The sequence below is a fragment of the Chanodichthys erythropterus genome, chromosome 14 (assembly GCF_024489055.1).
Source record: "Chanodichthys erythropterus isolate Z2021 chromosome 14, ASM2448905v1, whole genome shotgun sequence".
Taxonomy (NCBI): domain Eukaryota; kingdom Metazoa; phylum Chordata; class Actinopteri; order Cypriniformes; family Xenocyprididae; genus Chanodichthys; species Chanodichthys erythropterus.
In genome coordinates this window covers 34,603,239-34,625,419 of record NC_090234.1, presented here as the reverse complement: position 1 = coordinate 34,625,419, position 22,181 = coordinate 34,603,239, and the positions used below count along the sequence as shown (strand labels likewise).

At 36.3% G+C, this 22,181-nt stretch overlaps 1 protein-coding gene across 2 annotated transcripts; it reads left to right on the top strand.

Moving 5' to 3' along the window:
* The first annotated feature begins 936 nt into the window (after positions 1 to 936).
* On the top strand, positions 937 to 21,237 carry ralba (v-ral simian leukemia viral oncogene homolog Ba (ras related)). Of its 2 annotated transcripts, XM_067409051.1 has the most exons (6): positions 992 to 1,070; positions 15,247 to 15,454; positions 17,882 to 18,051; positions 18,203 to 18,411; positions 18,548 to 18,725; positions 20,165 to 21,237. In XM_067409051.1, exons 3-6 carry the CDS (start codon positions 17,938 to 17,940, stop codon positions 20,285 to 20,287), a joined length of 624 nt encoding a protein of 207 aa, XP_067265152.1. In that variant the 5' UTR covers positions 992 to 1,070; positions 15,247 to 15,454; positions 17,882 to 17,937; the 3' UTR covers positions 20,288 to 21,237. The 2 variants fall into 2 exon arrangements, with proteins under 2 accessions (XP_067265151.1, XP_067265152.1); XM_067409050.1 differs by lacking the exon at positions 15,247 to 15,454 and having other exon boundaries at positions 937 to 1,070.
* Positions 21,238 to 22,181: the final 944 nt, after the last annotated feature.

Here is a 22,181-nt window from a genome sequence, read left to right as displayed (position 1 = left end):
TCAAACACAACTATTGAAAAAGGTTCAAACATTCACTGATGCTCCAGAAGGAAACGCAATGCATTAAGAGTCGGGGGTGAAAACTTTTGAACAGGATAAAGATGTCCAAATTTTTCTTATTTTGTTTAAATATCATTGTTTTTCATTTAGTACTGCCCTTCAGAAGATACAGAAGATACTTTCATGTTTCCCGGAAGACAAATTAAATACAATTTACCTTGATCTTCAAATTCCAAATGTTTTCACCTCTCGGCTCTTAATGCATCATGTTTCCTTCTGGAGTATCAGTGAATGTTTGAACCTTTTTTAATAGCTGAGTTTGAGTCCCTCAGTTGTCCTCAGTGTGATAAAATGGATCTGAGAATCATTCAGTCACTGCTGGAAGATCTTTTATGTAAAATATCTTACTCAGGACAGTACTAAATAAAAAATAACATGCATTTTGTATGATATCCTTTATTTTGTTAAAATTATTCACATTTTCACATATTCTGCAAGTGGTTCATACTTTTTCTTGCAACTGTATGTATATGTATATTATGATTTTGAACAGTTATTCACTGCCTTACTTTGAAGGAATAAAAAAATAATTGTTAATTAAACATCCAATGTCTTATCATAGCCTACATACAGTAGAGTTTAACAGTTTTTGTTAACATTTCAGTTACTTTGTACTGGGGTAAAATCATTCATGAAGACTGCAAACTTGTGTAGCCTACTTTTCTTTTTTTTTTTTTTTTTTTTTTTTGAGAATTTGCAACAATATAGTATTTTTCTATTAAAGTCATAACATTGACTTTACACTCTAAACATAACATATTGTATCGCAATTCATGGCTGGTATCTCCAGCAGCATACCATATGATCTGTTCATGACATCATATCCCGTCACACGAGGGCGGGGCCTACGGTTAACGACATCATATCCTGTTCATTTGCATGTCCTGAGGGTGGGGTTTATGGCAGCAGCGACAGCTTCAGAGAAACTACAGGGTGTATACCTCGGAACAGGCGATTAATGCGTTCCACAAGATAGCAGAAGAGACTGTGGAGGACAAAGTCACCGAGAGGTAATGTGTATTTATTTATGTCCCTGTTTATTCATTCATTTGCTCGTTTTTAAATTCTAGAAATGGTCTACTACTTCAGCTCGAGCTTTTGTTACTCTTCGACAGGCAGTTATTAGAAGTCCCTCTGTGCATATTTCACTCGTTATGAAAAATGTCAGTTGAATAAGACTTAAACCGTTATAATTATTGCGCTGGTTCGACCCAGCTGATGACTGATCACGCGAGACGGGCGTTTTTGCGGATGTTGCGCTTGTTTGATGTGGAGGTTTATTTTCTAAGCACCAACGTGGACGTGCTGCTTACAGTGGGTTTGTGTTTGAATAAAATATATTTGACACTTTGTGAATAGAGTACAGCAATGTCCTTTACAATGATTAAGTAAAAGTAGATGCTAAAACGTCAAAATGTTGCTTGTTATCCTCACTGGGTCAAATGAAATATTATGACATCTTATTTTATGTTCAGTTTCTCTGTTGGACCCTGTTACAGGAAGAACTGATACATACCTAAACCATAACTGCATATATACATTAAACACATAACGTTACCATTGAAAAAATAACAATAATAACAATACAATTGTGTTTTATTATGACTCTATCTTACAAATTATAACGATGGAGGGGTCATTATTTGGGATCAAATATTAGTTCATTACTAAACTTGTATTTTCCCTCAGTAAAAATATAGAGCTATGTTATTTTTGTATTGTGGCTGTTTACAAGTCTTTCTGTTGGATACTGTTAAAAATGTTATTAATTTTTTTGGACACCAAAGTGTACAGTAGCCTATTTATGGGATGTCTCTTCCATTTGTGTATGAAAATTGTTCTTTTTACTTCTGACTCCTCTTTCAGGGACTTCTGAGCCTCCTATATTCACCTAAATTATATGTAATCGAAAAAAAAAAATGTCCTTGCATCTAGCATACATAGCACACATATTAACCTTGAAAGCATGCCTGCATGTAGGCTATCTTGAGCAGAATCTGTTATGTCAGCTACTCTGGTTTGTTTATATTTTAAATTCTGAGTGGTAACAGTTTTTACCAGTCACTAGGGTGTTTGGGTGTAACCTCTCTGGCAATAGTGGCTGTGCCCTTATCACCCTTCAGTATGGAAGTTGTAATGTCATGTACCAGTTACCTCAGTGTTTTTGATCTTACTTTTATTATTGTGGTATTGTAGAAATGCTCATATTTGATCAACTCCCAGTAGTAACTGTTCATATTTCTGAACTTTTAATGCCTTGATTGATAGCGTCTTGCGTGATATTAACTTGGAAGCTACAATGCTTATTTAAAGGATTAGTTCACTTTAAAATAAAATTTTCCTGATAATTTACTCACCCCATGTCATCCAAGATGTCCATGTCCTTCTTTCTTCAGTCGAAAAGAAATGAAGGTTTTTGATGAAAATATTTCAGGATTATTCTCCTTTTATAGTAGACTTTAGTGGCCTCCAAACGACTGAAGGTCAAAATTAAAGTTTCAGTGCAGCAAGACGAGGAATAAGGGTCTTATCTAGCGAAATGATCAGTCATTTTCGAAAAAATGCGACCGTATATGCTTTATAAGCACAAATTATCACCTTGCACGTGCTTCTGCTTTCCGTATTCTTCAAAACGCTTACGCTGTATCTCCTATGCCTTCCCTATTCTACTTATGGAAAAAAACAAAACTGGCGCCGCGTTCGTTCCGTAAGTTGAATAGGGAAGGCGTAGGACATACAGCGTAAGCCGCAAACCACTATAAGGATAATAATCCTGAATGTTTTCATCAAAAACCTTAATTTCTTTTCGACTGACGAAAGAAAGACACGAACATCTTGGATGACATGGAGGTGAGTAAATTATCAGGAAATTTTTATTTGAAAATGGACTAATCCTTTAATGAACAACAATATAAAAAGATGTATAGTGCCACACATTCTCCTTAGGTTGATGGGGCTTGTTCAACAGGTTTTTATTTATCCTCTAGGTGGCTTGAATTTGGAAAACTTGAATTGGCTAGTTTGAAACAAGTCAAGCCTTTGGGTTCAACACATAATGACATAACGAACCTTTGCAATTTGTTTTTCTGTACTTTGTTCCAGACAAAATTTGGTGTGACTTTGACATCTGAACTGATGTTGCCTCAAGTTAGTTAGCTATTTACTAGTTTTCAGCATTAATTAGGTCAGTGATTCTGATTGTCTCTGAACTGCAAAAAATGTGCTCTGAAAAAAAGCTCAAGTGTTAGAAAGAGAGTGCATGGGTCATTGTAAAAAATGGCCACTTTAATAATATTGATATCACTAAATCTATCAAAGGAACATATTTTTGTTGAATGTGTTCTAGAGGCTTATTGCTGAGGTTGTGGGGGTATTTAAGAAAAAATGGGTTAAGAATGGCTGTAGAATAAGCATGTGGAATATTTATTGTTTTGTCAGTAATCACCTGGGGCCTGTAGCATGATGGTAGATGAACAAACTCAGGGTTATAGGATTAGTTTCGAGTTGACAAAACCACACCACTCCAATCCAGCTTTGTTGGTATCATGATGCTGATCATCAACTTTCTCTTTCAACTCAGGCTTTGGCTGTTTGCCACTGATGTCACGGATTCATGTGCACGCGTTCCACAAACTCAGGATCAATCACATGCCTTGGCAACAGAAATAAACTGATTCACTTCTCGCGAGAGAGTCAGCATGATTCCAAACTCGTTCGCTGAAAATGAAGAATAAAAATACTTGTCTGTGAAAGAGGACAAATAAAAGAAATTATCTTTCTCTATCAGTGCAAGTGAAAGTTGTGAAGTTAGTTGATAATATATAGTGATGGAGACTTACGCTGCATTCACACGGGGCGTCAGCGTCAACGCTTGACGGAGGGCGTGTCTGAAGCTTGTGCTGACGCAACCGTTATAGTGATTACAGCCAATCACATTACTTTCCTGTGTTGCACGAACGCAGTTGGCTGCGACTGCTCTAGGGTATTTGCATAGGGCGATCTGATTGGATGACGCCTGCGTTGGCGCTTGAAAAGTTGAGAAATCTTCAACTTCTGCCGCTTGCAACGCGAGTGAGGCGACGCGACGGAACCCACAATTCAGTTCGGCAACGCATGACGTCACCCATTCAAAGTAAACGAGAAGCGTTAACGCCGGCGCCCCGTGTGAATGCAGCCTTAAACATACAAGATCACATGTAGTAATTTTTAAAGAGACTATTTACTCCTTATTTAGGCCTATATTACACATCGTCGCTGCCCGATGAAACTCAAGTTTGTCCAAAACGGTTACTTTTCAGGAATTGAAAAAAACACCGTATTTCAAAAGCAGTTGAATCTAGCGTTGTCATACTTGGTACGGCATCTTTACATGTAACCATATTCTTGCCAGTGTAATGATATAATCCACATTTGACCAAAATTGAGTTTAAATGGATATACGTGCATATTTTACAATAACGGTGGTCGATATTAGGGATGTGTCACGATTTTCGAATATTCGATTAGTCGATTTAGTTATAGAATATCGAATAGGTTGTGCGATTGTCGTCTTAAAAAAATCCTCATGTTTCCAATGGTGACACGTTCATGTAACCAGAGGGAGGCGCGCGCGCTGCCAATAACGCACCTAAAAAGCTGTTAACAGCAGAACATAGACAAGCGTGGCATATAACAGAGACGTTAAAATCAGTGTTCACACGACACACGTGCCGTCATTCAGGCTGTTCACAATGATATAACGAGTTTGGGCAAACTAAAATCAATATGGCTTGAGGTAAGCTTGCTGCGATAGTCGGTGTTGCCGGTGTTCAGGAACAACATCGGTATCATAACTTGTCACCGCTCCCGAATTGGCGCTAATTTGAAAGTGAAAGTAAAATCCCCTCAGTCATTCATGGTGCGTGTCCACAAAAAGGTGCCGGACTGGACAAAAGCGAGGCGAACGCCGCGAGCGAGCGACACTGATAGTCCACACTGGCGGAAAGCGAGCGTTTTCAGTTTATTCCTCCGGAAGCTCAACGTAGGAATTAATTGAAAGCGCTCGCTCTGCTTCGCACTGTTATGAATGGCCATGCAGATTTTACTTTCACTTATATTAACGAACATATTAATATGTTTTAGCACATTACAATCATTATATGGCTTGAGTTAAGACAGCATATTCTCCAATGCAGGGACGTGCACAGACATATTGGGGGGCAGGGGCTCAAGTGGAAAAAAGGGCACTTCTCATAATTATTTATTTAAAAAATAACGAACCCTTAAATATATTAAGACAACTTTGACTTCACTTACACTCATCCAATTGTTTTATACTCCACAGATTTCTACAAAATAATCAGTTCACACAGAGACCATAGTCTTCTTTAGTATTCACTAGGTTTATCACAAGAGAAATCAACAACTATTTTCAAGTAGCTATATATATTTAGAATAAATGACTGCATCAATGAGAGGGACATAGTTTCACTAATAATTTATTTTGCACAAATCAATAAATCGTTTTAATTTTTTGGCGTTATTGGAATACTTCTTTCATGAAGTGGACAATTTTAAGATTTTACAATTTTAAGGTCCATTTTTGCTGCCATGTCTTTCACTCTAATGGAAAGAAAACTTAACCCTAACCCTACACATTTAGATGGAGTTTGTTTTAAGCCTACTACCCTCCGTCTGTTTGCATCTGTAGATTTCTTCTAAATTAACCAAAATAAGCTAATCTGCATATTTAAACACATCAAAAAAAAAATTTCCTGAACTGTTAATACATTATATGTTATAACAAATGCCTGCAGAGGGCGCCAAAAGCCTGCTGATTTTTGTTGTTAGACAGCACAGCACGATTAAATCCACGATCAAAGCCAACCATGATAAAAAAAAATATATTTTTAGTTAAATAATAATATTCGCCCACTTCTTTGTGATAGAAATGCTACAGCCACTGTAATTTCTTCAACAAGAATATGTGGACATCAAACATGCAAAGACAGAGCGAGAGTTTTTTTTATTGATGTATTATCCTGTGTAAGCTTAGATTTAAGAATAGCATTATGTAGCTGATGCTGTATTATGATTTTTAAATAGTTTAATAAACCATGCATCCTTACAAAACTGTCTAATAATGTGGTTCATGGATGTGCGTCCATGGAGTGCTCCTCTTCTGGTATTGACAGCCCAACCTATCGGTCAAGTGTTTACCATGGTTCAAAACGCAATGCATAGCACAATACAATAATTTAAATTATAATATGACATATTTCATTAGTATCAAATCAGGTGTGTTGATTGTGGTCAAACTATTAATGCAGCGTTAAATGTATAAATAGCCCTTAAATAGACACAACTTTCAGGTTTGTGAACATAGGCTAGCCTACCTGAAAGAAATGCACGGGATGCATCCATCTAGGGCTTTTTTCTTTTTCGCTTCTTATCGCCAGACAGCAGTTGGATTTTCGCGGAAATAGTTTGTCACAAGTTTTCAGCCAGCAGCAAACTCAAGGTGAGGTGGGGTGGGGTGTGGCGCGCGTGCGGGGAATGGCGTGTCGCGGAGTGAGGGCATCTGAACTCGACAAAGCCGACCTGATATAGTATTTTTTTATTTGTTTTATACAGTAAATATATTTGTTTGACAGGGTAAGCTGTGCGCAAACAGGAATATATATTCATTTATTTAAAAAAAAAAAAAAACACCCCAGAAAAAAGGGCACTTTCTCCCCAGGAAGAAAAAGGGCAGGTGCTCAAGCCCCTTTTTTGTCTATGTGTGCACGTGCCTGCTCCAATGAATTAAACAGTTTATCAATATCATACAGATTGAAAGCGTGAATGGTCTCCCTCCCACTGTTTGTGTGTTGATGCGTGGGTGCGATTTTCGAATAATAATCGAATAATTCCCAGCGATTTTCGAATATTATTTTTGATTGAAATGCCCATCCCTAGTCGATATGCGTTCTTCCGATCATTAATTAGAATGGCCAAGTCGCGTTTCATATTGACAGATGAATACGCTCAGTTTATTAAATAGCCTACGTCTTAGTTTATTAAATACGCTTAGTTTATTTAATATTAATTATAAATTTATTAAATGTCTCTTGCAAACTATGAAGGGACAATGAATCAATACACTGACATGGTAATGCTAGACAGATACTTTGTTTGCACAGTCCTACAGTAATTTTGTCACTCCTAGACGTAGGCTACGTCTGGCGTCAGGGGGGAAACGTTTACCTCGATAAAGGAAAGTCATTGTCTCACCAGGCTATGTTTATTTGGCAATGTAACCTCACAGTGTTATTCGGCTATCCAGTGCTGAGCTTCGATGAAACTTCACGAGACCGGCGAGATGCTTCCACAGGGTGGGAGATACGCAGCGTGATTGACAGCTTTGACATCAAATGGATATACGTGAAAATCAGATGACATGATTTCACAACTTTTCATTGGCCATTTAGATATGTGAAGCATACTGTATACGGAAATGAACCTGGACATTCAATCTGTCGAAAAATCTCAAAATCGGCAAAATGGACATACGTGGTTTTCATCGGACAGCGACGATTTGATCTATATATATTAATATTAATTGAAACTAAGTGCTTAATAACTACTGTTACACTAAATTTGCATGTGTGTAATGGATTAATAAAAATATGGATCATATAATTATACAGATCATATATAAATTATATTATCATTTAAACCAGACAATTTCATCGTTAAATATTTGTTTTTACTATATAATGACCTTTAGTTTAGAGGAAGAGAAACTGGGGGAGTGACAGTGTCACTTGGCTTATGTCTGATTGGTCCAATTTCAGTTTGAGATCTCTAACCCAGAACATAACCTGCCCCGGAGCAGGTTAGCCATGGAGCGTAAGTTACTATGGCGATGAACACCACTAAAAGCCAAATTACTTTCATGGTACCTAAAACCCAGGATTGGCGCAAACCAATCTGAAACTTACCTGGCTAGCCAGCTAATCCAGCTTCATGGTACAGGCCCCAGTTCAGATGCTTTTTTCAATGTTCCTCAACAAAATATCCCACTTTAAAAGTGAAGTCATATGTCTCTACTCGGTTTATGAATAGGATCAGGTTTAAAACTTAATAGGATTAAACCTAATTCTAGATGATTGAGTGAACATTCCCGCTATCGAAGTCATAAAATGGTCCAGATATCATGTTGATGTGTAACTGTTGACCCTGTCAGTGTAGAATTCCATCGGATTACTGGGAAAAAATATAGACTGAAAAGCTGAATCATTCTTTGTATGCCCCTCTTTGTTATATGAGGCATAGATTATTTTATGTTTTATTTAAAATATTGTATTTAAATACCCTGTTTGCAGGTGTATAGTGCTGGGTATTGTCAAATACATTGTTTTTAAAAGAATTCTGCTCACAAATGCCGCATTTATTTGAAAACAGAAATATAGTTACATATTACAATTTTAAAAGGCTGTTTTCTATTTTAATATATTTTTTAAAATGTAATTTATTCCTTTGATGGAAGTGCTGAATTTTCAGCATCATTACTCCAGTCTTCAGTGTCACATGATCCTTCAGAAATATGCTGAAACTCAAGAAACATTTCTTATTATCAGTGTTGAAAATAGTTGTTCAAAAGTACAGCATTCATTTGAAATGGACCCTACACTTTGAACGGTAATCTCAGCATGTTTTAATGCATAATTCATTCCTTTGTGTAAAACTTGTTTGTTGATGTTTAAGAACTGTGTTTTTCCCCTGAAAAAAAAAATCTCCTCTGTGATAGTAATTGCACTTTGAGGTGAATCATGGTACCTTTTCAAGAAACCTAGCCAAGGTTATGAATGTCATCAGTTTCCCTTAGATTTGTTTCTCTTTTACCATGTCATGTGATTTTTCTGACTAAAAAAAATGTTGTATAAAGGCCAAGTTCTGCTTTTTATTCCAGGCTGTCTCACACCAGCTTCATTAGTATGTTCTGTGCACTTCCTCATAGTCCAGAGGTGCTGATTTGTCACATTCTCCAGCAGGTAGCAGATCTTGGTTGGCAGTTTTTAGGTTAAGTTAATGCATATCTTTTCTGAGGTGAGGAATGGTTCACATATTATTATTATTATTATTATTATTATTATTATATCTCCTTTTATTATTATTTTTTACTCACAGTCATGTTTGTCCAAACCTGTATGACTTTCCTTTTTCTGTGGAACACAAAAGGACACTTTGAAGAATTTTATATTGTAAGTAATGGCCAGAATGTTCTATAGAATTTCTTCTTTCGTGTTCCACAGAAGTCTGGAATAACATGAGGGTGAGTAAATGATTTTATTTTTTTTGGTGAGCACTTTTTCTGTAACCTGACCTATAATTTGTGACAGGACTCTTTTTCTTAAACTCATTTTATTCTGGCAAAATTCTCTGGAGTTCTTAATGCCATCATCATTCACTTTATAATCATTATTCTTGTGTAATCTGGATTGCAGAGGGTCATGAACTAGTCATACCAGTGGGGAATGTGAGGTCAACAGTTAGTTCAGTAATTTGTCTCTTGGTTTTGACTTTGCTGCTAAATGCTCCCACATGGGATGTTTCTCTTGCCCTGCATACCCCTTGAGAGCCCAATGGAGTCTCTCCGAGTATGTGATTAAAAGGGTTTGAGATAAACAGTGAGGGATCTGCTTTACTGTGTGGTTAGGTCCATCTTTTATGGGATGTGTGCAGTAGGGGTAGAATATTTTGTTCATTGTAGTCTGAAATCAGCTACATGGAGGTCTCTGCCAGTCTTTTCTTTAAAAACTCTTTACTGTTGACTTCTTTTTCAATATATTAGCTACTTATAATTAGAGGTCAATCAGTTTTGTCAATAATTGGAAAAAAAGCACTTTTGCCCAATTGCTCATAAACAGTAACTCAAAAGTGTAACATTCATTTAATAGTCACCATTTTCTAAAATTTCTGTTCCCATATGTGTTGCATAAGGTTTCACCTATAATTTATTTGAATGGAAAATTCATTATGTTTGCTTAACAGCTAAGCAGATTGTTTTCCCTTCCTGTAAATGAAATGAAGAGATACTAGAGACTGTTTTTACAGTGCTGTCGTGTTGAAATAAAGTCCACCTTTCCCACAGAGCAGGGAGTAGTGGCAAGTTGGAAATTATTTGGCTACTTTTACTTGATTATTCATATTATACTTTGAAAATATTTTCCAATAGCTATGTGAAAAGAGATTGTCCATAGGAAGAGATGTACCTCTCTCCATGCCTGTTCTGGATAACAACATGGCTGTAGAGTCCCAGTCCATCACCATAGCCTTTTATGTATCTGAATGAAGCCTCTGTGTCCCAGCTCTAGATGGTTAGTATTCAGCGGAGATGCTCACCTTGAGTGTGAGGGAGAAACGAGCTCTTCAGGCGACACATCCTTTGCTTTTCTGCACAGACTTGGCACGTTTTTGTAGTTTATTCATAAATGATCAAATCATGCATTTCTTATCAGCAATCTTATTTGAGACGATTGTATGTATGTACCTCTAAAAAGAAACATTCTTTGAAACATAATGAATGCTTGGAGCACAATGTAATTGTCCACATATGCTTTTGGAGCCACCATAGTTCCTAAAATGCTCAAAGAATGTATAATTTTGATTGTAGAATCAAAGAAAAGGCAATAAATGAGGACTCTGTCAAAAGAAGGTCCAGGTATTGATGAAAGTCTGCTTGGTCTGCTACTGATAAATGAGATGAGGCTTTTAAATATGTACCTGTGGTGCTCATTTGGGAGATGCATGTAATGAGGAAGGTCACTTTTATCTTGAATTCAGTGTTTTTGTTTTTTTTAATATAGATATAAATCATTTATATGATCATAAATTGACCAATTTAACCCTTAACTGCACACCCCCCATTTTGTGAAGTGGGGCATAAATGACATACCCAAAATAAGAGGGTTACTTCTGATAGACAGAAAACCAACATATATTTAGAAAGCCAACAATTGAGAGTTTACAGTTCAATTCAGAATTACTCAGACTCAGAATTACTGTGTTATTAATATTGAGATATATAAGCTTAAACATAAAAACAAAAATAAAAAATGAATATATATTTTAAATGTATACAAATATCATGTGAATGTGATACAGCAACTTATAACCTCGATTAAATTGAAGCCACAAGTGTGGTCATGCTTCATTTCAAATATGAGGATGATATCTCTAAAACTATGAATTTTATGAAGCTTTTCCTATGATCATGTCATGAGTTTTAGATAAGGATGATAATAAAATATTTTATTGCCCTGTAAACACCCATTTGCAGTCTATTGTCTAATGTCTGGCAAGGAGAACTGACCAATTCATGATCTATTGTTCTCTCTTGACAAACCTTTCACACTTCTGCCATGAATGAGACGTAATCTTCAATTATTCTTTCATCATACCTTCTGGTGTTCATCCATGTATATTTTATGCTGTAGTAAAGAGAAGATGAGATAATCGTTCTACATGCGCTTGATCCATGCTGCAGCTTGAACTGAGGCGGACAGTGATCTATCACGCTGTATTAAAGAGCAGCAAAACGACATTTATTGTTTTGAATTTCATACAAAAAAATCGACAGAATTTTAAAGTTGAGAGATTACTACATATTAAAAGCAACAAAGCAAACATCTGTTTTTGGGTATTGATTTTGGTCCTCCAAAAACCATTTCGGCCCGAAAACAAAAATAACTGTTTCGGCAGAAGATATTTGGTAGCTGAAATTTCGGTGCATCAAACCTAAACCAAACACAGGACACCCATGTGCTCCACATCGTGAGTGCAATTCTGTACCAGGTACACTACCAAGCAAGTTTATTATGCTAGAAAACCCATATGGAGCTGACTATGTGAAGCGTGAAATGTACATTAAAAATGCATACACTGCATAATAGGTCATAACATAGTATTATGCAAGGAACCGCATGGATAACAAGCCGTTTTTAATCAATAACCTGCCACTGTAATCATGATTTAGGGGGAAAAAAAAAAATAAAAATTGTTGGGTTTTTACTTCATCTATTGTTCATTTAAATTGGAAACCGCAATGTGTATGTACATTTTTGGAGTTCAGTAATGAGCCTATGTTGTCCTACATGATATTAACATAAATGAAACTGGAAATTAACATAGTGCTATTTTGTTAGTCATTTTCAGGTTTGTACTAAATGGGTATTAATGTCTTTTTTATTATTATTATTCTAGTACGAGTAACAAGTAAGAAAAGCAGGTGTGCTTGTTTGAAAGGTTTCCATACATTTCTATACATGTTGCTTACTCAGAATTGATTTATTTTTTAAATATAAGGGCATGGGCATTACATGAAGTTTAGAAAATAAGAAATTCCCATGAATAAATTTGAGAGGAGTGGCTCATATCAGTAATCAGTTGTGTCAGAGGTTTTTCCAGAGACTGAGTGGTTTTTCATTGCTCTGTTATTAATGTATTATCTTTGTCCATTTCTTTTCAAACCTCTTTTTGGCTGTTCACTGCTATTGCATTATTACTGAAATTTATCATTACTTTCGGTGCTCTGTTTTATTTCGAGGCATGCTTCTACTCACACGTTCACAGGAAAGATCTGATGGAGAACTCTTTCTGCCTCTCAGATATGTGTGTGTTTGTAAAAGGCATTGTTTGTTTACCCATTCTTCACCAGGGCCTTGCTGCAGAATCGAAGCTTATAACCTGCCTGTACTGGCTCATGTTATTTATTTGTACTGTATTTGTTCCCTTGCTGTACATTCCTTTTTGCGCTCTCTGTTGCAGATGAGAGCTTATCTTTACTGTCTGTTCCCAGCTGGCACTGGTCTCGAGGGTATGAGAGCGTACAGGGAAAGTATGCAGGGAAGTGAGTGTACTATGTGGAAGGGGAGAGAGGGGGGGTGTTTGGAGTCCTATCGAGTCTTGCTTGGCCCAGTTTTCCCCACTGTTTTTCCCATCAATCTGGGCAGGAAGTTCCAAACAAGCCTAGCTTAGTGAAGAAAGTCATCTGGTTTCCTGTAGGTCAGATATTTCCTCTCGCACAGCATGTCAGGGGATCTATATAGATTTTTTTTTTTTATTAGTTTTGTAAATTCAATTCCAGATAGACAACTTCAAGCTAAACTCCTTTATAGCTGTTGAAATGGTTATTCTGCAAGATAGCTTCCCTTTATTACCACAAGACTTGCACAAGTTTATGAGCCGGGTTTGATGTCAGCTTTGAGCACAATCATTTCATTAGAATAAAATCTGTATTTATTAAAGCAGAACTAAGTAACTTTTTTTACCTTCATAAATAGTTTTCTAAGTCCTTACGATGGTTAATTGACTTGTAGTGGTGTGTTTGAGGCGAGCACTAACCCTCTCTGGCACATCTACGCCAGAATACAGCACTTGCAACTTGAGCTGCACCGACCCGAAACAATCTCGCCTCATGTTCACGTTCACGCGAGAGTGACAAAATGCTTTACGGTAATTCAAAAACAATGTATATATTATGTCTTTTATAAGACAATTTCGAAAATTACCCACCTCCATCGAGTGTACTGTATTTGCAAATTACCCACCTCCTCTTTCTTGTACTGTATTTGCAAAACTACTGCGCTGGCAAGTGATGTAGTCGTTGTAGTCCAGAGCTGCGCTTGGAGTATTTATGACAGTGTCATTCACTGAAGAAAACTGTAGGGGGAGCTTCGTGAATCTTGCTTAGTTCTGCTTAGGGTTGTCAACCACTAAAATTAATCAATGATATTAAAATTTACTGTGCTAAACATTGTACAATACAGTTCAAAATTTTTGGCTCAGTAAGATTTTATTTATTTATTTATTTTTTTAATTAATGCTTTTATTCAGCAAGGATGCATTACATTTTTCAGTGACAGTCAATGTTAAAAAAAATGTTAAAAATATATATTTCACATAAATGCTGTTCTTATGAACTTTATCAAAGAATCCTGAAAATAAATGTATCACTTTTCCACAAAAATATTAAGCAGCACAACTGTTTTCAACCTTGATGATGATAAATATTTCTTGAGCACCAAATCAGCATATTAGAATGATTTTGGATCATGTGACACCTGAAGACATAAACGGTAGTATAGGTTGATTGATTGCATGCATTAATTTTGACAAATTTTGACAGCCCTAGTATAAAAACCTCAGGGTCGTCCTCAATGTTTTTGCAAGTTGACATTAAAACACTAAGTAAAGTCCAGTTAAAAGGGGTTTAAAGGGTTAGTTCACCCAAAAATGAAAATTCTGTCATTACTCACTAACAAATTAAGATTTATTTGATGAAATCTGAGAGGTATATGACTCATCCATAGACGGCAATATTATCAACAATTTGTTAAAACAGTCAACATGACTACAGTGGTTCAGGCTTTATTTTTTGTGTGCAAAAATAATTCTCATTTTTGGGTGAACTAACCCTTTAATATAGTCTTGATTTACAACATCAAACTTATATACATTGTTTTATGTAAGTGCTTTCATTAAAAAAAAGCTTCTTATATCTGAGAGATATCTGGGAATTGAACCAATGATCTTACCTATGCTAACAGCTGATTTTCAGGAACCACCATTAAAGTGGCAATCACAATTAAGTGGAACAGTCACTTCCTTTTAGAAAACTGTACAATCAAGAAAAAAACAGGAACTGCACAAAAGAGGAAAAAAAATCAAAAGAATGATATCTGTAACCACATTGTTATTCATTCAAGTGTGACCTATCCTTGCACTATTACACACTACTATTTAATTTTATTTTTGTTTTATTCATTTTTTTTAATAGTTAAAATTATAATTTAACATTAAGTGTTTATTCTGTCCTTTGTTACAATTATCCTCCAAATGCTTTATCAGTGAATGAAGTGCGCCATATGAACTAATGCTGGCCCTGACTCAATCACTGTCACCTGCTCTGCTTTGCCCTGGCCTCTTCTTTATCCTTGCCTGAGCTCCTGACGTGTGCCATGATTGTCCCCAGCAGCCCTGCAATCAGAGAGGGTGAGGCTGAATAGGTCAGCTTGCCACTCCACTCAAGCAGAGGGCATTACCCTCTCCTGTGCATGAAATCAGTGACCCTCTTCTAAACTGGCATCCATTTAAACAGCTGAAAATGAGAGAATCTGCTGCGTGGGAATAGAATCATCGTTGATCTCTGTGCTTCTCCCTCAGCTGTAGAGCGGCTCACTGGGTGACACCGCTGAAGAATGCTCATCGCTTTTAGTGGCACGGCAGCTCCACAGGCCCTACTCACTGGGGTTTGGTGATGAACGAGTGTAGCTGAATGTGGACAGTACTCAGGGAATCCTAATGAATTCCTCCAGCCAGGGGAGGAGGAGGGCCATCATTAATGTTTCAGAAGCATAAGAAGCATGCAAATGTAGGTCATATCTGCTATCATTTTAGTATGCCCAACCCCTGTTTAACCCTGTTTAACTGGCATTTTCTGTAACGCCGATGACATTGTGCATGTATTCCACTGTGTTGCACTGCACTGTCATTTGAATATTACCCGTGAAAACTTTTCCTAAGTCTTCCTAGAAAGTGCTGCTATCTGCAATCAAATAAAGCCACTGCCCATTGTTTTTGTTATATTATTGAATAAATGTGTAATATAATTTAAAAGAAATTAATACTTTTATTCAGCAAGGATGCAGTGACAGTAAAGACTTTTTAATTGTTAAAAAATATTTCTTTCAAATGTTATTTTGATCTCTGATAAAAAAAATGGTTTCCACGAAAATATTATGAGGCAGAACTGTTTTCAGTAAAATTAATATTATTTTAGCAGTAAATGTTTGCAGCATATTATGATATGCATGTTATTATTGGTCAAATAAATGCAACAATGGTGAGCATTTTATATGAATTCTTTCAAAAAACATCTTACCGACCCTAAACTTTTGAATGGTAGTGTACAATGTATTATTATTTTTAGTAATAGAAATGCCACATTCTTAAATTTAAAAATACTTAAGTTTTTTTTTTTTTTTTTTTTAAATAACTGTGAATGGGACAACAAGCATCTTATTGGACAGTTTCAAAAAAGCCTTCTTTAGCAGATTCCTGTGTCTTCCTGCACTGTGCCCTAGTTTCCTTTTTGAAGCTTTTTTTTTTTTTTTTTTTGGGACCACCAGGAACAATAGCTGGAAGCAGTGGGTCATGTTCCCTTTCCTCTGCTCAAGAAGACTAGTATGAAACGTTCTTCTGTGGTCTTCTTATTATTCTCCTATGGATAGTCTTATGAATCATAACAAGTTGCAGAAATAGCCCAGCTGTTTGGATTTCAGACCTAATTAAGCCTAATTAAGTATCATCCTCATTAATCAGCTGTGGTTCTCCAAAGAAAATGCACCATATAAAAATAGTACTCGAATTATACATCTCAATTAATAAGTATCACTAATTAGCACACGTTATGTATCATATAAAATGGTATTATTTTAAACATGTAAATGCAAGAAATAATTACCAAGCTTCAGTGATTAGTTCAAATTTTGCATCATTAAAAAATGGGATTTAAGTGCTATGTGCACAAGCAACCATCACTCTGTTGAAGTGATTTTTTTTTTTTTTTTTTTTTCTTCTTTTCTTTTTTTTATGTGGTGTGTACTTTTCAAGTCATCATAAGTGGTTTATTGTGCTCATCTGTAGATGTTGTGGCTGGGAAAAGTACCAGTGCTGCTCATAAAAACAAATCTAGGACTTTCCTCCCACAATATTTTAAATTCATAAGTGGGTGTTTTCCTTGGTGTCGCTTTAGCAAGTGAGGGCCATTGCTACAGATGTCCAGAAGGAGAAAGATGCAAAAATAAAAAGATAGCCATACAAATGTATTGTGGCAGTACCATGGGACACTGGGTTGCTGTGATTTTTGCCACGTAAGGGGGCTGTTCACACAGAATGTGTTTTTCCATTCCATTGCACTACTTTTCCCTTGTTTTTCTATGTAAACACGCTAGACAGACGTGTATTACCTTTGCACTCTCGTCTTGCGTCTTTTGCAGCGTCTTGCGCATGACATTCCGATGCATGACACGGTGCATAAGTTAAAATCAGTTCAACTTTTAAAAAATGTGTCTCGAGACCTTTTTTTGTTTGTTTGTCTCCCCCCATTCCTCTTCCCCCGTCTTGCAGCGCATTTCAAAGCAAAAATGCTTTCTGTGTGAACAAGCCCTTAGATACGTTGCTGGATCAACATATTGTGTTGATCCTGGAACAAAATTTCTGTCCAAAAACATAACCTTAACCCTATTCCTACCCCAACCATAACTTATCCCTAAAATCAGAAGGAAATGATGATGGTGATGAATAACTGATGTAAAAGCACTTAACCCTGGTTATAAGCCTAAACTTGACATAAACTATAAACTTGTCCTTCGATATCTGATTGGTTGTTTATAATGTTGATCAAGGAGCATGTTGTACCTGGTGATCTAATGTACTTTGAAGAATGTCATGGCATTGTATTTGAAGAATGCATGGGAAATGTTTTTGTCCTCTTGTTTAAGTTACTGTGGTATCGGTCACCATAGTATATGGTGAAAACATATGGTGCTTTTTTTGTAAATGTGATGTTAGTAGCAAGAGGAAGCCTTCAAAATAATTTGGAGTGAATATTTTTAAGAAACATGCCATATGGATTACCATTACAATTGTCACAATGTTTTATTAAAATAGAGTGTTAATTCATGAATGCTTTGGAACCAGCATGAATCTAATCTACCAATCTAAATGAAAGTTTAAATGCACACCTGTGCTTTTGTTGATGGTTCAGCTTCTCCATAATAGTTTTGTTTCTCCACAGGTGGTGCCAGCTTGTCTGTGGGCGTCTTGTGGTGTATCTGAGGGAGGCATTTAAATATGGCAGCCAATAAGAGTAAGGGTCAGAGCTCCCTCGCCCTGCACAAGGTCATTATGGTGGGCAGTGGAGGCGTAGGAAAGTCTGCCCTCACGCTTCAGTTTATGTATGATGAGGTAAATCAACAGACCATATGTTGTACAAAATCTGGTAGATGCCGGAGACTCCCCATAAGTCTTCAAGACTAGTCTTCAAAATACTCTTGTATTCGGTATTGTCATTTATTTATTTACTTAACTAGTGATAATGGTATTTTTCTCCTTTTAGTTTGTTGAAGATTATGAGCCCACAAAGGCCGACAGCTACAGGAAGAAAGTGGTGTTGGACGGAGAAGAGGTGCAGATTGACATTTTGGACACAGCTGGGCAGGAAGACTACGCGGCCATCCGAGACAATTATTTCCGTAGCGGAGAGGGTTTCCTGTTGGTGTTCTCCATAACAGAGCATGAATCTTTCACAGCCACAGCAGAATTCAGGTCAGTGTGGTATTGCATCATTCTAGCTACTTGAATTGTAAGCTAGAATAATCAGAAAATTGGATCTCCCATTGTGACCTAGTATAGTCGGAAAATTGGATCACTCAACGTTAAATGTATCAGTGTGTGTTTGCAGGGAGCAGATCCTTCGGGTTAAAGCTGAGGAGGATAAGATTCCACTGCTTTTGGTTGGAAATAAGTCGGACCTTGAGGATCGGAGGAAGGTTTCAGTGGACGAGGCCCGAGGAAAAGCAGAAGAGTGGGGTGTGCAGTATGTAGAGACTTCTGCCAAGACAAGAGCCAATGTGGACAAGGTAATCTTTGTGATGCCTGTTTTGTTTTACTGCTTAATTTTAGGGCTGAAACAATGCGTCAACATAATCATTTACATTGTTTCTGAAAATAAGTCTATTTTCTTGGAAAGCGTTGCATTGTTTACATTCATCCCTAATCTTCTGTCTTGTTTCACACAAAACTAGAGATGATGCTAATGGCTAGTAGCTTAATACAGTTGCATTCAAACAGCTTTTTTTAAACGAGGGAGACAACAACCGCGTTCTATAACCGAACTAACACCTGCACAAGTGCCCATTTTCGGGACTCGCATTGTCAACAAACCTGCACTGAATGACGGCGCCACACTGGACAACTAGTTGTGTGTAATGTGAGAGCCACACTGAACTGTATAATCACAGAAGTGTTTGGTTTACTCACAGAGATAGAGAAATGATTCCCAAGATCCACCGGAGCTGCTGCGTGCGTGGCTCAAACGAACGCTCTGCACGTGGTTACAAAGCAATTTAAGTCATTGTTAGATAAACTCACGCCTCGATTTAACTCGATTACTTAATGCGCTGTGAATTATAGTAAAACTTCCCGGTGTTATGGACATCGCCATCTTTGATGCTGTCGCTATGGTTGGTCTATGGTCGTGACTTCAGCTGTTCGTTCATATGTATTCAAGCAGATGCTTTAATCTGCTGAATGAAGAAAATATTTCAAAACTCACACCTGTAAGCAGGTGCTGTTGTCAGTCCCAAACAGTGACTGTGAATGCAGCATGGACATTTGTATTGCTGATATATTACTGATAAATGAAATCATTTCATGTTGGGATTGTTTTTATTTGTAAATCTTATGATAAAATGTTGGAATAAAACCTTGAAATATTAATAATAGAAATGAGTTATTTATTGATAGGTTAACTAAGGTTAAGGTATAATTGACTTGTCAGAAAATGATAGATGGATTGATGGATAGATGGATAGATGGATGGATAGATGGATGGATAGATGGATGGATAGATGGATGGATAGATAGATAGATAGATAGATAGATAGATAGATAGATAGATAGATAGATAGATAGATAGATAGATAGATAGATAGATAGATAGATAGATAGATAGATAGATAGATAGATAGATAGATAGATAGAAAAAAGTACATTGTCTTTTTCACTTTAATTCTACTTGTTCATTTTTCATATCTCACTATTGTTGCGGTTTGTTTCATTGAAACTTTTTTTTCGCGGATAGTATTCATTTGTTAACAATAATACATTTATCATACTGATAAATGTTTTTTTTTAACTAATAAGGGAGGCTGAAGCTGTGAAGAAAAACAAGTCTTCTCTTTAATCCAACTTATTTTTTTAATTTAATTTAAAAAAATTAACAATTTTTTTGCACTGATTTTCATTTTCTTATAACTTTGTCATACTGAGCAATAATGAACCTTTTGTTTTTCCAAAGGTATTTTTTGATCTAATGAGGGAAGTCCGTGCTAAAAAGATGTCAGAAAATAAGGACAAAAACGGGAAGGGAAAAAATAAGAAGAATAAGAAGAGCTTCAAAGAGCGATGCTGTTTACTGTGAACTACACATGGACTTTTCCTCACCAAATCTACTTGCAACTCTGTGGGGAAACTCCATCAGAGCGCTTTTTCTTTATTAAAATAAAAACTTGATCCGTAAGGTTTTGTACTGGCCAAGGTAAGCCTTTAACACAATCTTTCATTTGCTTAGTTCATTTCAAATAACTAGATCAAGATTGAATGAAATGCATATGTTTTAATGGCCGATGACCACTATATGGCTACTGGTTAAAGAAGACTGTGGCACTTTAGGACTTTGAAAAATGTAGTTGGCCAACATGTGCCCAACACTAACTTTAGAATATCTTTCCCCTCAGTTTTTAGTAGGCAAAGTTCTCTTCATTTCTTTTATTGCACACCTTTTTAAGTATTTTTTTATTTTATTTTATTTTTTTAATCTAACCATTTAATTTCAACACCTGTTGACACCATCATGTTATATAGAGCAAGAAAAGGTTTTGTAGATGATGTCATAGTAACTTTGAAATCTGGCTATGAATAATGACTTTGAAAAGCACATGTGGTACTGAGGACAGAATGCGAAGCTTGGATTAATAGCGCCACCTGCTGGTTTAAAAGTATAAGTCCTCATGCCTAACTGCAAGTTACTAACCTCTGTGAACTGATCTGCATTTATGCTTTCGTGTTTTATTGAAATATTTTTGTAGGATTTGTTACATTTCCACCACTGTCTTATGAGAAGAATGTATTCTGTGTGTGAAAATGTGCCAACAAACATCATGACTTTGCAGCATTTTCAGACCGAACATAAGACATATTTTATTTTGTATTTGTTCAGCACTCTGATCTTAGAGCTGCGGTTTCATCAGTAATTTAAAACGGCTCTTTTTTATACAAATATCACCTAACCTAGACTGCAATTTGTATTGTAGTTTTCCACTGCTTTTAGAAGAAAAATGTCAAGTATGTTGCCAAATAAAAAAAATTCCTCCTTTGTATCACTTGTTCTTCACTTCTAAGATTCAAAGATTTATTTTTTTTTTAAATTGAAAATTGCCTACTCTACCTTTTTTAAGTTGTCACTTTTATTTATATAGTGCTTTATACAAAAGAGGTTGTTTCAAAGCAGCTTTACAGTGATTAAACAGGAAAATGGTGATTCAATGATACAAACAGAGCTCCAAAAAGACCGTAAGAGTCATTATTCAGTTGATTTAGTTTGGTTCAAGAACTGAGTTGAAAATGACTTGAGTTCAATTTGGCTATAAAGCAGCTCTGGAGAAAACGGTGATGTCATCGTCTAGCTCAGTTCTTATCCAATCAGTGCAGTCAAATTTACAATATTGCTCAATATGAAGTGTCCCCAACTAGTCAAGCCAAAGACAACAGTGATAAGGAACCCAAACTCCATCAGGTGACATAAACAGAAGAAAAAACCATGGGAGAATCCAGTCTCAGTCAGGGGACCAGTTCCCCTCTGGCCAAATGAACCAGCATGGTGTGATTATGATTCCAGGCTGCATCACCAGTCAGATTGTGGATTGATCATTCAGAATATTTTATCCTGCTCCTTCTGACTGAAGATTGGATACATCACGCTGGCATTTGGAGGGAGGATGATTTGAAGCTGGTTAATAACAATAGTATTTTCTTACACTGTAAAAAAAATCCCAGTACATTTTACGGTAAAAAAACGGCAGCTGTGGTTGCCAGAACTTTACCGTAAAAAAAAATCTGTTAAATTTACGGTAAAATAACCTATTTCATTAACTGATATAATGTTAATTTACCAACCTAATGAAGTACTAATATCTGTTTTGTACCTTTATAATACACTGACAGTCACCAAACACAGTGGTGATAGGAGTCATATGATGATTCAAAGTTCATCACTAATAGCTTTTCCACAAGCTGAGGAGGACAACACAGTGTCA